The sequence below is a fragment of the Dendrobates tinctorius genome, unplaced genomic scaffold (genome assembly GCF_039654945.1).
Source record: "Dendrobates tinctorius isolate UK_male_01 unplaced genomic scaffold, ASM3965494v1 ptg000073l, whole genome shotgun sequence".
Lineage (NCBI taxonomy): Eukaryota > Metazoa > Chordata > Amphibia > Anura > Dendrobatidae > Dendrobates > Dendrobates tinctorius.
In genome coordinates, this window is record NW_027361741.1 from 19,918,542 (window position 1) to 19,933,193 (window position 14,652).

Below are 14,652 nucleotides of genomic sequence, written 5' to 3' on the forward strand. Positions count from 1 at the left end.
GAAATGGGGCCCATTATATATGGAGCATAATTTGGTCCCATAACACACTGGAGCATAGTCCATGGGTACCAACATATACTGGAGCATTCCAAATGGGGGACATCAGACACTGGAGCACCATTTATGGGGCCCATTATACACTGCAGCATTAGAAATGGGGCCCATTATATATGGACTCTATGAATCATTATTTGGGCCCATAAGACAGTGGAGCATCATCCATGGGGACCAACATATACTGTAGCATTATATGGAGCTCATCATATACTGTATGGAACATTATATGGGATCAATTATTCTGTATGGAGAAATATATGGGGCTCATTATTCTGCATGGCGCACTAGTTGGTGGCCATAATATTGTATGGAGTAATATACTGTCCATTTTTTGAGATATTGTACAATTTAAAATAGATATCAGTCATGTCATGTAAGCAGTGAAGTATTTTTCATTGTACTATACCTATATTTCTGTGCCGTATCGGAGCATTATGAATTGTGGTATGTATTGAAAGGGTGCACTGACACTCTTTGGCCCAGGGCACACGAAAACCTGGCGCCAGCCCTACCCCCCCACAACTTTAGCCAAATAACCCCCAGTTTTCAATGCGTAACTATTATTATGAAGTAAATTAAGGTTGACAAGCTTAAGTAACAAGAATTGATGTCGTTGGCATTCAAATGGGCACTGTAGGTGTGTTTAATGTCCTCCACTCCCTGCTGACTTTGCTTCCCCATTGACTTGCATTGGGTTTTGTGTTTCACTCGGACCCCGACTCTTCCCTATAGTCGGCCGATTTCGTTCGACCCGACTTTTAAGAAAGTCGGGTTTCATGAAACCCGACTCGACCCGAAGAAAGGCAAAGTCACTCATCTCTACTTAAAGTGTCAAAACTTCTTTGTTAAAATTCCATTAAAAATGTTAAAGATATTCACCACAAATAGTAAAATGATGTGTTTCTGTCAGTCAAAGTGCCCTTAATCATAGTCTAAATACACTGAATTCTGGGAACTACCCTATATACTCGTGTATAAGCCAACCTAATTTTGCCACAAAATACTGGGAAAACTTACTGACTCATGTATAAGCCGAGGGTGGTGCTGCACAAAGGTTAATGGTGGTCCAAAAAGATGCTCCATAGATAAAATCCCCATAAACTGCTGCACTAGGGTTAATGGTGGCCCAACCAGATGCTCCATAGATAAAAAAAAACCCATACAATGCTGCACAAGGGTTAATGGTGGCCCAAGAAGATGCTCCAAGGATAAATACCCCCAAAAATATGCTGCACAAGGGTTAATGGTGGCCCAACAAGATGCTCTATACGTAAATACCCCCCATAATATGCTGCACAAGGGTTAATGGTGGCCCAACCAGATGCTCCATAGATAAATACCCCCCATGAAATGCTGCACAAGGGTTAACGGTGGCCCAAGAAGATGCTCCATAGATAAAATCCCCCATAAAATGCTGAACAAGCGTTAATGGTGGCCGAACAAGATGCTCCATAGATATATATACCCCCATAAAATGCTGCACAAGGGTTAATGGTGGCCCAAGAAGATGCTCCAAGGATAAATACCCCCCATAATATAAAGCACAAGGGTTAATGGTGACCGAACAAGATGCACCATACATAAGTATCCCCCATAATATGCTGCACAAGGGTTAATGGTGGCCCAACACGATGCTCCATACATAAATACCCCCCATAATATGGTGCACAAGCGGTAATAGTAGCCAACAAGATTGTCCATAGATATATACCCCCCATAAAATGCTGCACAAGGATTAATGGTGGCCCAAGAAGATGCTCCATAGATAAAACCTTCCATGAAATGCTGCACAAGGGTAATTGGTGGCCCAAGAAGATGCTCCATAGATAAAATCCCCATAAACTGCTGCACTAGGGTTAATGGTGGCCCAACCAGATGCTCCATAGGTAAAAAAAACCCATACAATGCTGCACAAGGGTTAATGGTGGCCCAAGAAGATGCTCCAAGGATAAATACCCCCAAAAATATGCTGCACAAGGGTTAATGTTGGCCCAACAAGAAGCTCCATACATAAATACTCCCCATAAAATGCTGCACAAGGGTTAATGGTGGCCCAACAAGATGCTCCAAAGATAAATACCCCCCTTATGCTGCTGCCGCTGCTGCTTTAAAAAAAAAAAGACATACTCACCTCTCAGGTGTCGGTGTCGCCACTGGCTCAGGCCCCCGGCACTATCCCCGCTACATTGCTGTTTCCCAGGTCCTCTGCAGTGATGTTGAGCAGAGGGAGTGCACTGACTCATCGCACTCTCTGCTGAATGTCACAGCCGGAGGACAGAGCGGTGCACGGCGGTGGAACGGGGACCTGTAAATATTGCTCTGCGCCCTGTCCTCCCCCATCATACTCACCCCATCCTGACGCACCATCTCTTCAGCCCCTACTTCCCCCATGGTCTTGGTGCCCCAGCTGCTTTTGCATTCAGCGGTCACGTGGTACCGCTCATTAAAGTCATGAATATGCGCACATTCAAGACTTTAATGAGCGGTACCACATGACCACTGAATGCAGGAACAGCTGGGGCACCGAGACCATGGGGGATGCAGGAGGTGCAGAGACCGTGCCAAGAGGGGGTGAGTATGGTCTCTGACACCCCCACTTCCCCTCCCCCGCCAACCCCCAGGTATATGACTCGCTTATAAGCCAAGAGGGGGACTTTCAGCCCAAAAAAATGGGCCGAAAATCTTGGCTTATAAGAGCGTATATTCTGTAATTTAAAAATAACATTGTACAATCTGTATGAATACAATTTCACCCATTACATACCAAGATAAAAAATATAAAAATTCAAATTGATCAACTGATTCAGCAAATTCTAAATGTAACTTTTCCCTAAACAACAGAAAATTATCACTATTCCACTATTTACAGCAGGGAAAATAAGTATTTGATACACTGCCAATTTTCCAAGTTTTCCCACATACAAAGAATGGAGAGGTAAAACATATTTTCTAATTCAATTGGAGTAATATATGTAAAACTTAAGTTTGAATTTTTTCTCTAAAATGTACACAAATTATTTTAACCCCTTAGTGACAGAGCCATTTTGCAGCTTAATGACCAACCCAATTTATACAATTCTGACCACTGTCAGGTTATAACTCTGGAATGCATTAATGGATCCAGCTGATTCTGAGAGTGTTTTTTCATGACATATTGTACTTCATGTTAGTGGTAAAGTTTATTCGATATGACTTGTGTTTAGTTATGAAAAAAACGTAAATGTGGCGAAAATTTTGGAAATTTTGCAATTTTCAAACTTTAAATATTTATACCCTTAAATCAGAGAGATATGTCACACAAATTTCTTATTAAATAACATTTCCTACATGTATACTTTACATCAGCACAATGTTGGAAACAATTTTTTTTTATCAGAAAGTTATAAGGGTTAAAATTTGACCAGTGATTTCTCATTTTTACAACAAAATTTACAAAACCATTTTTTTAGTGACCACATCATATTTAAAGTCATTTTGAGGGATCTACATGGCAGAAAATACACAAAATTGACACCATTCTAAAAACTACACCCCTCAAGGTGCTCAAAACCACATTCAAAAAGTTTATTAAACCTTTATGTGCTTCACAGGAACTGAAGCAATGTGGAAGGAAAAAATTAACATTTAACTTTTTATGCAAAAAACAGATATAAGAACCATTTTTTTTTATTTTCACAAGTGTTAAAAGAAAAAGTGAACCAATAAATTTATTCTGCAATTTCTACTGAATATACCGATACCCCATATGTGGGAGTAAACCACTTTTTGGGCGCACGGCAGAGCTCTCAAGGGAAGCAGCGCAGTTTGAATTTTTCAATGCAGAATTTGCTGGAATTGAGATTGGATGCCATATTGCGTTTGGAGAGCCCCTGATGTGCCTAAACAGTGGAAACCCCCCAACAAGTGACACCATTTTGGAAACTAGACCCTTTAAGGAACTTATGTAGATGTCTGGTGAGCACTTTGAACCTCCAAGTGCTTCACAGAAGTTTATAACGTAGAGCCATGAAAATAAAAAAATCATTTTTTTTTTCACAAAAATGATCTTTTCGCCCCCAAATTTTAATATTTACTAGGGTAACAGGAGAAATTAGACACCCAATGTTGTTATGAAATTTGTCCTGAGTACGCCCATACTCCATATATGGGGGTAAACCACTGTTCGGGTGCACGGCAGAGCTCAGAAGCGAAGGAGCACAGTTTGACTTTTTCAATGCAGAATTGGCTGTAATTGAGATTGGACGCCATGTCGGATTTGGAGAGCCCGTGACGTGCCTAAACAGTGAAAAAACCCCACAAGTGACCCCATTTTGGAAACTAGACCCCTTAAGGAACTTACCTGGATGTGTAGTGAGCGCTTTGAACCCCCAACTGCTTCACAGAAGTTTAGAACGCAGAGCAGTGAAAAAAAATCATTTTTTTTCCTCAAAAATGATTTTTTAGCACACTATTGCTTATTCCACAAGGCTAACAGGACAAATTGGACCACAAAAGTTGTTTATCAATTTGTCCTGAGTACAACGATACCCCATATGTGGGGGATAACCACTGTTTGGGCGCATGGGAGAGCTCGGAACAGAAGGAGCGCCATTTTTGAATGCAGACTTTGATGGAATGTTCTGTGGGCATCATGTTACGTTTGCAGAGCTCCTGATGTGCCTAAACAGTAGAAACTCCTTACGAGTGACCCCATTTTGGAAACTAGACCCCTTAAGGAGCTTAGCTAGATGTGTCGTGAGCACTTTGAACAACCAAGTGCTTCACAGAAGTTTATAAACGCAGAGCCATGAAAATAAAAAAATCATTTTCTTTCCTCAAAAATGAATTTTTAGCCTGCTATTTTTTATTTTCCCAAGTGTAACAGGATAAATCCATATCTGAAACTGGCTAATAAAAGGAAAAGTATAATATAGGAAAAGAATACAGACATTGGACAGCGGAAGATTGGTAAAAAGAGTGATTGACAGGCGAATCCATGTTTGAGGTGTTTGGATCACACAGAAGAACATTTGTGAGATGCAGAACAACTGAAGAGATGCTGGAAGTGTGCCTGTCACCATCTGTCAAGCATGGAGGAGGTAATGTGATGGTCTGGGGTTGCTTTGGTGCTGGTAAAGCGGGAGATTCGTACAAGGTAAAAGGAATTTTGAATAAGGAAGGCTATCACTCCATTTTGCAACGCCTTGTCATACCCTGTGGACAGCACTTGATTGGAGCCAATTTCATCCTACAACAGGACAATGACCCAAAGCACACATCCAAATTATGCAAGATCTATTTAGGGAAGAAGCAGGCAGCTGGTATTCTATCTGTAATGAAGTGGCCAGTACAGTCACCAGATCTCAACCCCATTGAACTGCTGTGGGAGCAGCTTGACCGTATGGTATGCAAAAAGTGCCCATCAAGCCAAACCAACTTGTGCAAGGGGCTTCTGGAAGCATGGGGTGAAATTTCTCCAGATTACCTCAGCAAATTAACAGCTAGAATGCCAAAGGTCTGCAATGGTGTAATTGCTGCAAAGGGAGCATTCTTTGACGAAAGCAAAGTTTGAAGGAGAAAATTATTATTTCAAATAAAAATCTTTTTTTCAAACCTTGTCAATGTCTGGACTAGATTTTATATTCATTTGGCAACTAATTTGATTAATAAAAATATGAGTTTTCATTGTTAAACACAAAATTGTCTGGGTGCCCCCAAACTTTTGAACGTTAGTGTATATAAGGGTACAATACAAATATCTCTCTGAGGATCTGTTTATACCAAGTAAGATGACGGTCACAAGGGGGCATACTCTGCGTCTGGAGGATTGAAGGTTTTTCCACTAACATAGAAGAGGATTCTTTACTCTTAGGGCAGTGAGAATCTGGAATTCCTTGCTTTAGGAGGTGGTGATAGTGAACTCAGTTGAGGGGTTCAAGAGAGGCCAGGATATCTTCCTGGAGCATAACAATATTGTATCTTACAGTGATAAGGTTCTATAGAAGGAAGTAGATCTGGGGATTTATTCTGATGGAATATAGGCTGAACTGGATGGACAAATGTCTTTTTTCTGTCTTGCTAACTATGTTACTTTGTTATTTTTAGGATTATTTATTTACAATTTAACTACTGTTTTCCAGGCTTGGTGAACCAGAGGAGTGTGCTGGCATAGCATCATTTTTATGTTCTGAAGATGCTTCGTATATCAATGGAGAAAATATTTCTGTGTCAGGCGGAGTACGAGGAAGGCTCTGATCCACTAGATAAGAAGAAACACTGAACAGAACACTTAACAGATATTTGTTATTGTATATTAATAAAAGCCAACAAAAGGAAACATTTACATTTTTTTCTGTCAAATATTAATTTTTATCTTTAGATTTTGTTTTCTAAAATATATTATTTTTCTCATATATTGCCATTTTTGAAATTGTCATTAGTGCATACACTTATTAGACAGTTATGAAAATCTGGTTACCACACCTTATGAAGACACCATGCTCACATACCCATTACCACAACTGCTGTTAGATGCTAAATGACTTCACTTCCAATGGTAAGTAAGCTCTTAACCTATTAACAAACATTACAATGCTACAGTAAATGAGGAAATGAGCAAAGGATCTTCATAATTGGATGAGCAAAGAGTGACCCAATAAAGTAATACATTTTGGCACACCGATATCATGCATAGATTCACATCTCCTGTGTTATGATTGAGTCACCATAGGAGGCAAAAACAGAAATGCAAGCTAAGTCCAGAAAACCAGAGAGGTTGGCAGCTATCGGATTGCAGACCCCTGAACCTATCAACACAACTAGCAGTAGCCGTGGGGGCTCCTTCGATGCCCTAGGCCCCTCGATCACAGCTGGAGGACTACATAGCCTAAAGACAGAAAGGGAAATCTAAACTGCCCCAGAGCAGACCCCAAAGCAAAAGGCAGCCCCCCACATATAATGACGGTGAAGCAAGAAGAAAGAACACAACACAGACAGAAAGATAGACTGAGCAAAGACGGGGCCCAAGCTAACTAGATAGGAAAGGACAGGAAGGCTGCTGTCTGCAATCCATGAAAAACCCTATGAAAATAAGAGCCAACAGACTGACAGTGAAAAAGGCCCTGAAGATGCTAGGCTTCAAAAAGACTAAGTCAGTACTCAGGAATATTCTGAAGACAGAGCAACAGGCAAAAAAAGATTCAGCTCACCCCAGCAGGAAATGGCAGAATCCAGAAAAGCAAGGCAAACAAAAACAAAACACAAATGCAAAAAGGCAAAGCAGAAAACTTAGCTTTAGAGGAGCAGGAATCAGACTGGTGTCCTAGAAGTCCACAGAGAAATCACCCGCAGTGCAGAAGGGCGTCGGCAGCCTTATATCCAGTCAGTGACTCCACTCAGCCAGTCATCATCATTAGGCTCAGGTGCCTGATAATCAGGCTCATTACATTCCTTTACCAGAATAGGGAGTTCACCAGACCTCAGTGACGAAGGGGAAAATGAACTCACAACAGTACCTCCCCCTTGAGGAGGGGGTCACCGAACCCTCAACCACGCCACCAGGGCGATCAGGGTGAGCCCGATGAAAGGCACGCACCAATCTTTTGGCATGAATATCAGAGGCAGAGACCCAGGAATTATCCTACTGACCATAACCCTTCCACTTAACCAAATACTGGAGTCTCCGTCTAGCCAGACGGGAATCCAGTATTTTCTCTACCTCATATTCCATGTTACCTTCAACCAATACAGGGTCCGGAGGTGCCACCCCAGGAACAACTGGTTCAACAAACCTCTTCAACAAGGACTTATGGAACACATTATGGATTTTAAATGTGACAGGAAGAGCCAAACGAAAAGAGACCGGATTAATAATCTCCAAAATCTTGTAAGGTCCAATAAATCTAGGCTTAAAGTTAGGAGAAGCCACCTTCATAGCAATATCTTTTGATGATAACCACACCATATCACCAATCTTAAACTGGGGACCAATGGTCATATGTCGATTGGAAAACCGCTGGGCCTTTTCCTGGGAGAGAGATAACTTATCCACCACTTGGTCCCAGATCTGGTGCATTCTCTCCACCACAGTGTCAACACCTGGGCAGGCAGAAGGCTCCACCTGCCCTGAAGAAAATCGAGGATGAAACCCAAAGTTACAAAAAAAAGGTGACATCAAAGTGGCAGAACTAGCTCTATTATTTAAAGCAAATTCGGCCAAGGGCAAAAATGAAACCCAATCATCCTGATCAGCGGAAATAAAACATCTCAAATACGACTCCAAGGTCTGGTTTGTTCTCTCTGTCTGCCCATTGGTCTGAGGGTGAAAAGCAGAGGAGAAGGACAACTGAATTCCCTGCTTGGAACAGAAAGTCCTCCAAAATCTAGACACAAACTGAACTCCTCTGTCAGATACAATATTCTCAGGAATCCCGTGCAAGCGAACCACCTGTTGCAAAAACAGGGGCACCAACTCAGAGGAAGATGGCAACTTAGGGAGTGGTACAAGATGAACCATCTTAGAGAACCTATCACAAATCACCCAAATAACAGTCATTCTTTGAGAGACCGGCATATCGGAGATGAAATCCATTGAAATATGGGTCCATGGCCTCCTGGGGACCAGCAAAGGCATCAACAACCCACTAGAGCGAGAACAAGATTTAGACCGGGAGCAAGTCCCACAGGATTGCACAAAATCCCTGACATCATGAGACAAGGTGGGCCACCAAAAAGAGCGTCTCACCAGATCTCCAGTACCAAAAATACCTGGATGACCAGCCAATGCAGAGCAATGAACTTCAGACATCACTCTCTTCTTCCTCTGGTCAGGAACATACAACTTTCCACTGGGACAACGCTCAGGTTCATCCTCCTGGAACTTTTGCAGAGCAAGTCTCAAATCGGGCGAGATGGCAGAAAGAACTACCCCTTCACCTAAGATGGTAGCAGGCTTGGTCACCACAGGAGAATCAGCAAAGAAGCTCCTAGAGAGGGCATCTGCCTTGACATTCTTAGTTCCAGGAAGAAAAGAGACCACAAAATCAAAACGTGTAAAAAACAAGGCCCACCTAGCCTGTCTAGGGTTCAAGCGCTTAGCCGACTCTAGGTAAATCAAATTCTTGTGGTCAGTGAGGACCACAACTTGATGTTTAGCTCCCTCCAACCAATGTCTCCACTCCTCAAATGCCCATTTCATGGCCAACAGTTCCTGATTCCCCACATCATAGTTACGTTCAGATGGAGAGAACTTTCGGGAAAAGAAAGCACAGGGATTCATTTTAGATGTTACAGGATCCTTTTGGGACAAAACAGCTCCTGCATCAATCTCAGAAGCATCCACCTCTACCTGGAACGTGAGTGAGACATCAGGTTTCCGCAAAACCGGGGCGGAGGTAAATCTTCGCTTCAGCTCCTGAAAGGAAGAAACAGCCTCCGGAGACTAATTCCACACATCAGCACCCTTCTTAGTCAGATCAGTCAATGGCTTGGCAATACTAGAAAATTTTGCTATAAATTTCCGATAAAAATTAGCAAAACCCAAAAACTTCTGGAGGGCCTTCAAAGAAGTGGGCTGAACCCAATCATAAATGGCCTGTACCTTGGCCGGATCCATTTCAATAGTTGACGGAGACAAAATAAATCCCAAAAATGAAATCCTCTGTACTCCAAAAAGGCATTTCGATCCTTTGACATACAGGGAATTCTCCCTCAAGATCCGGAACACAGTCCGAATATGTTCCACATGAGAATCCCAATCCTTGGAGAAGATCAAAATATCATCCAGATAGATAATCAAAAATTTATCGACAAAGTCTCGGAAAATATCGTTCATGAAGCACTGGATGACAGAAGGGGCATTAGTGAGCCCAAAAGGCATCACCAGGTACTCAAAATGTCCCTCCGGAGTATTAAACGCCGTCTTCCATTCATCCCCCTGCTTAATGCGGATAAGATTATACGCCCCCCTGAGGTCAAGCTTGGTAAACCAGCAAGCACCTCTAACTCTAGAGAATAGATCCAAAATCAGGGGTAACGGATACTGATATTTAATAGTAATTTTGTTGAGGGCACGATAATCAATACAGGGCCTTAAAGAACCATCCTTTCTGGCCACAAAAAAAAAAACGGCACCTAAGGGTGAAGAGGATGGTCTAATATGACCCTTCTCCAATGCCTCCTTAATATAGGACCGCATAGCCTCGTGCTCGGGTACAGATAAATTGAAGAGCCGACCCTTGGGAAATTTACACCCCGGGCTCAGTTCAATTGCACAGTCATAACTCCTATGAGGAGGCAAGGACGCAGACTCATTCTCACTAAATACATCATAAAAGTCCGCCAAATAGTCAGGAACATCATGCGACTGAGGAGAGGTGGAAAAAACAGGAGCCTCACTAAAGGCACACCGACAACCCCAACTCACCACAGACACAGATTTCCAATCCAAAACTGGATTATGAATTTGCAACCAGGGATACCCCAGAACAACGGCATCATGCAGACCATGCAACACCAAAAATCTGCAATTTTCTTGATGGTCTGGGGCGACCCACATGACCACCTGGGTCTAAAACTGAGGTTTATTTTTCGCCAAAGGAGTAGCATCAATCCCCCTCAAAGGGATAGGCGTCTGCAGAGGTGTCATCGGAAATCCACAACGTTTAGCAAAATCCAAGTCCATTAGGTTTAGCGCTGCTCCCGAATCCACAAAAGCCTTGGCGGAAAATGTGGACAGGGAGCAGATCAGAGTAATAGCCAGAAGAAACTTAGTTTGAACACCACCAACAGAAAACGTGTGTGCAAAGCGTTTCTCTCGTTTAGGACAAACAGAAATAATATGCGAGGCATCTCCACAGAAAAAACACAGCTTATTACGCCTTCTGAACTCCTGATGTTGCGCCTTAGACAAAACTCTATCACATTGCATAGGTTCAGACGTCTGTTCAACCGGTGGCAACACCTCTCGTGCAATCCTGCATTCACGTAAACGCCGATCAACCTGAATGGCTAATGACATAGAATCGTCCAGACCAGAGGGAACAGGAAATCCCACCATAGTATCTTTTACAGCTTCTGACAAACCCTTCCGAAAGAGAGCAGCCAAGGCATTATCATTCCAGGTAGTAAGGACCGCCCACTTTCGGATCTTTTGACAGTACAACTCTGCAGAATCTCGACCCTGGTTCAATGCCAACAGGGTCTTTTCAGCCTGATCAATAGCATTAGGTTCGTCATACAACAACCCCAAGGCTTGAAAGAATGCGTTCACATTAGTCAGAATAGGATCATCTGGTTTCAAAGAAAACGCCCAATCCTGGGGATCGCCACGCAGCAAAGAGATGACAATTTTAACCTGCTGCGCGGAGCTCCCTGACGAGTTAGGCTTCAAGGCAAAAAATAATTTACAATTATTTTTGAAACTCAAAAATTTAGATCGATCCCCAAAAAATACATCAGGTATAGGGATCTTTGGTTCAACAGCATGCGAACGAGCAAGATAGGCGGAAATTCCCCGCACTTCCGCAGCGAGCTGCTCCACACGATCAGATAATTGCTTTATCTCCATTGAGAGAGAAAAAAATTCCCCCTACGGCCTCAGAGATATAGAGGAAAGAATATACACACTCTTTTTTTTTTTTTTTAAACACAATTCTTTCCTGCTATTGAGTACCCTAGGATCTGCGGTATGGCGGGTGATTCTGTTATGATTGAGTCACCGTAGGAGGCAAAAACAGAAATGCAAGCTAAGTCCAGAAAACCAGAGAGGTTGGCAGCTATCGGATTGCAGACCCCTGAACCTATCAACACAACTAGCAGTAGCCGTGGGGGCTCCTACGATGCCCTAGGCCCCCTCGATCACAGCCATCACTCTAGATAATGAAATCACATACCACAATATATTATACACATTTCCATCTCATCTAACAGTCCTTCAGAATACTAGTCCAGCTGCATCAGTGCTAGGCAGTGCATATAAAAATAGGGTCCATTCCAGTTTTGATTGCTGTTGCTGCTTTTACAGTTATTTCTAGACATAGCCCCAAGTATCAGGGGTCAGGATTATTTTGGGGGGATTTTAATCCTGATTGAAAAGCAATACAGAGAGCACTGTTTTTCTGCTTGTTGGCACTGCACAATGCAGCCAGATCCTTTCCACATTACAGCACTAAAAATCCATCTATTTAAAACTGTGGTTTGTCCCCCGCACGGATCACATCTAAAAAAAGAGCTCAAAATTCTGGCATTTCTGGCCTCCATTTAAATTTTGTTGCAGTGTGTTAGCGAAGTTATTTTCACCAGTTTGCTGGTAAAAATAGTTACCTACAGGCCACCTATTTAAAACTGTGGTTTGTCCATCACACGGATCACATCTAAAAAGTGAGCTCAAAATTCTGCCATTTCTGGCCCCCATTTATATTTTTTTGCAGTGTGTTACCATAGTTATTGACACCAGTTTGCTGGTAAAAATAGTTACCAACAGGCCAGCTATTTAAAACTGGTTTGTCCGTCACACAGATCACATATAAGTTCGCTCCAAATTCAGCCATTTGTAGTGAACGTGAAAAATATAGTCATCCATTTAAAATGAACAAAGTGCGTGGCAAGGGTCGGGGAACTGGATGTTATTGTGATGGTAAAATTGTGCCACAACAAACAACCACATCTTCTAGCCCAACCTTCCTTTCCCAATTACTAGCGGACCACAGCAGCACACCACTATTGAAACAGGAGTAGTTTCAAAAGGTTGTTGGTTGGATAGCAGATAATGCTTCCAGTCACTAAGACACCATCACCACCCTGTCTTCCACATGGTCAAGTCTCAGTAGCCGCGAGTCATCAACAAGATGGAAGTTGCCAGTAGAACTGCTAGGTCTTCCCGAGTCTGTTTGTTTTTTAAAGACTCTGCCGATAACCCCAAAAAGGCCATTTGCACCACCTGCCAGGCCAGCATCAGCAGGGGTACAAAACTACCAGCCTGACCACCACCAGCATGATCAGGCTCATGGCAGCAAAGCACCTGACTTTGTGGACTGAACCCCAGGGCGCAGGAACAGTGTCTGTGGGTGACACCACTGCTTCTTCCACTGTTGTACGTGCAAGCCAATCCCCTGTCCATGGTGCATGCGAAGATGCCACCTTCTCTGCACCTGTCATTGCACACACTCACCTAGCACCATCAGCAAGCACCTCCACATGCCTGTCCCAGCGCAGCATTCAGTTTTCCATACCCCAGTCCTTGGAACGCAGGTGCAAATACGAAGTTACCATCCCATAGGCCACACTACTAAATTTCCACATTTCTCGACTGCTTGTGCTCAAAATGTTGCCTTTTAGGCTCATGGGGATGGAATCTTTCTGCAACTTGATGGTGAAGGCTGTCCCTTGATATTTTGTCCCCAGATGCCACTATTTTTCCTGGTGTGCCATCCCCTCATTACACAAGCACATGTCCCACAACATTAGCATTGCCCTCAACAATGCAGTTACTGGGAAAGTCCACCTAACCACGGACATGTGGACAAGTGCTTGTGGGCAGGGACGATTTATCAGTCACAAGCTGGAAGCACTGCAGCACTGCCTCAGCCAAGTGGCAACAGGCTGTACTGAAGCTAATATACTTAGGTGACCAACCGCACAATTGTGAAGAGTTGTGGACAGCTCTGAAAGAGCATGCAGATCTGTGACTGACACCACTGAACCTACAGCCAGACATGGTCATGTGTGACAATAACAGGAACCTGGTGGCGGCTCTAAGGCGAAGCAAGCTCACATATGTACCATGCCTGGCCCATGTGCTTAACCTCATGGTTCGGCGGTTTCGCAAAACTTTCCCAGAGCTGCCGGATCTGCTTGTCAAAGTATGCCATCTGTGTGCCCATTTTAAAAAGTCTGCTACAACTTCCACCAACCTTGCCATTCTTCAGCAGCGTTTGCAGCTTCTGGCACACCGACTGGTGTATGATGTCCCCACCTGTTGGAACTCTACAATGCAGATGTTGGAAAGGATTTGTGAGCAGAAGAGGGCAGTTGTTGACTACTAGCATCATCAAGACTGTCGGTATTCAGTTCAGACTCCACACGTAAGACCTCAGGAGTGGACATGGATGTCAGACATATGTACCTCAAAACTTTGAGGACTCCACCAAAATGGTGAGCGGCAATGATGCCATAATTAGCATCACCATCCCGCTTCTCTGTGTTCTGAAATGCTCTCTGCTCTCAATCAAAGAGGATGCATTGCAGGTGGAGCACAATGAGATGAAGCAAGGAACCATACAGGGTGATTACACACAGCCCAGCCTCATCTCATTCAACGTGGATTGGGTGATAATGAGGAAAAAGAGGATGTGGAAGAAGAACAGAAGCTAGTTTCATGTTCTATAGCTGGTACTACCTGCGCAACTGTCATACCGTCAGTTCAGTGTGGATGGCCTAAGGACAGGTAGGAGGAGGAGCATGAGAAGTGCTTGGTGAGGACAGGAAGTCTTGCCTGTTAGCCTGCATGCATGGCTGAGTTTATGTTAAGCTGCCTTTCCCATGACCCTCACATTCTCAAAAGTTTGGGTGGTAGTCATTACTGGTTGATGACACTTATAGACACACGCTACAAGGAGA

The 14,652-nt window shown here is 43.2% G+C and overlaps 1 protein-coding gene across 1 annotated transcript in view; it reads left to right on the forward strand.

Annotated features, from left to right (window-relative positions):
- LOC141096204 (dehydrogenase/reductase SDR family member 4-like) overlaps positions 1-6,379 on the forward strand; it is a 180,622-nt gene extending 174,243 nt beyond the window's left edge. Inside the window, exon 9 of the mRNA XM_073582688.1 lies at positions 6,177-6,379. Within this exon, the coding sequence (XP_073438789.1) occupies positions 6,177-6,291 (115 nt within the window). The 3' untranslated portion in view covers positions 6,292-6,379. The remainder of the gene's footprint in view (positions 1-6,176) is intronic.
- The last annotated feature ends 8,273 nt before the right edge of the window (positions 6,380-14,652 follow it).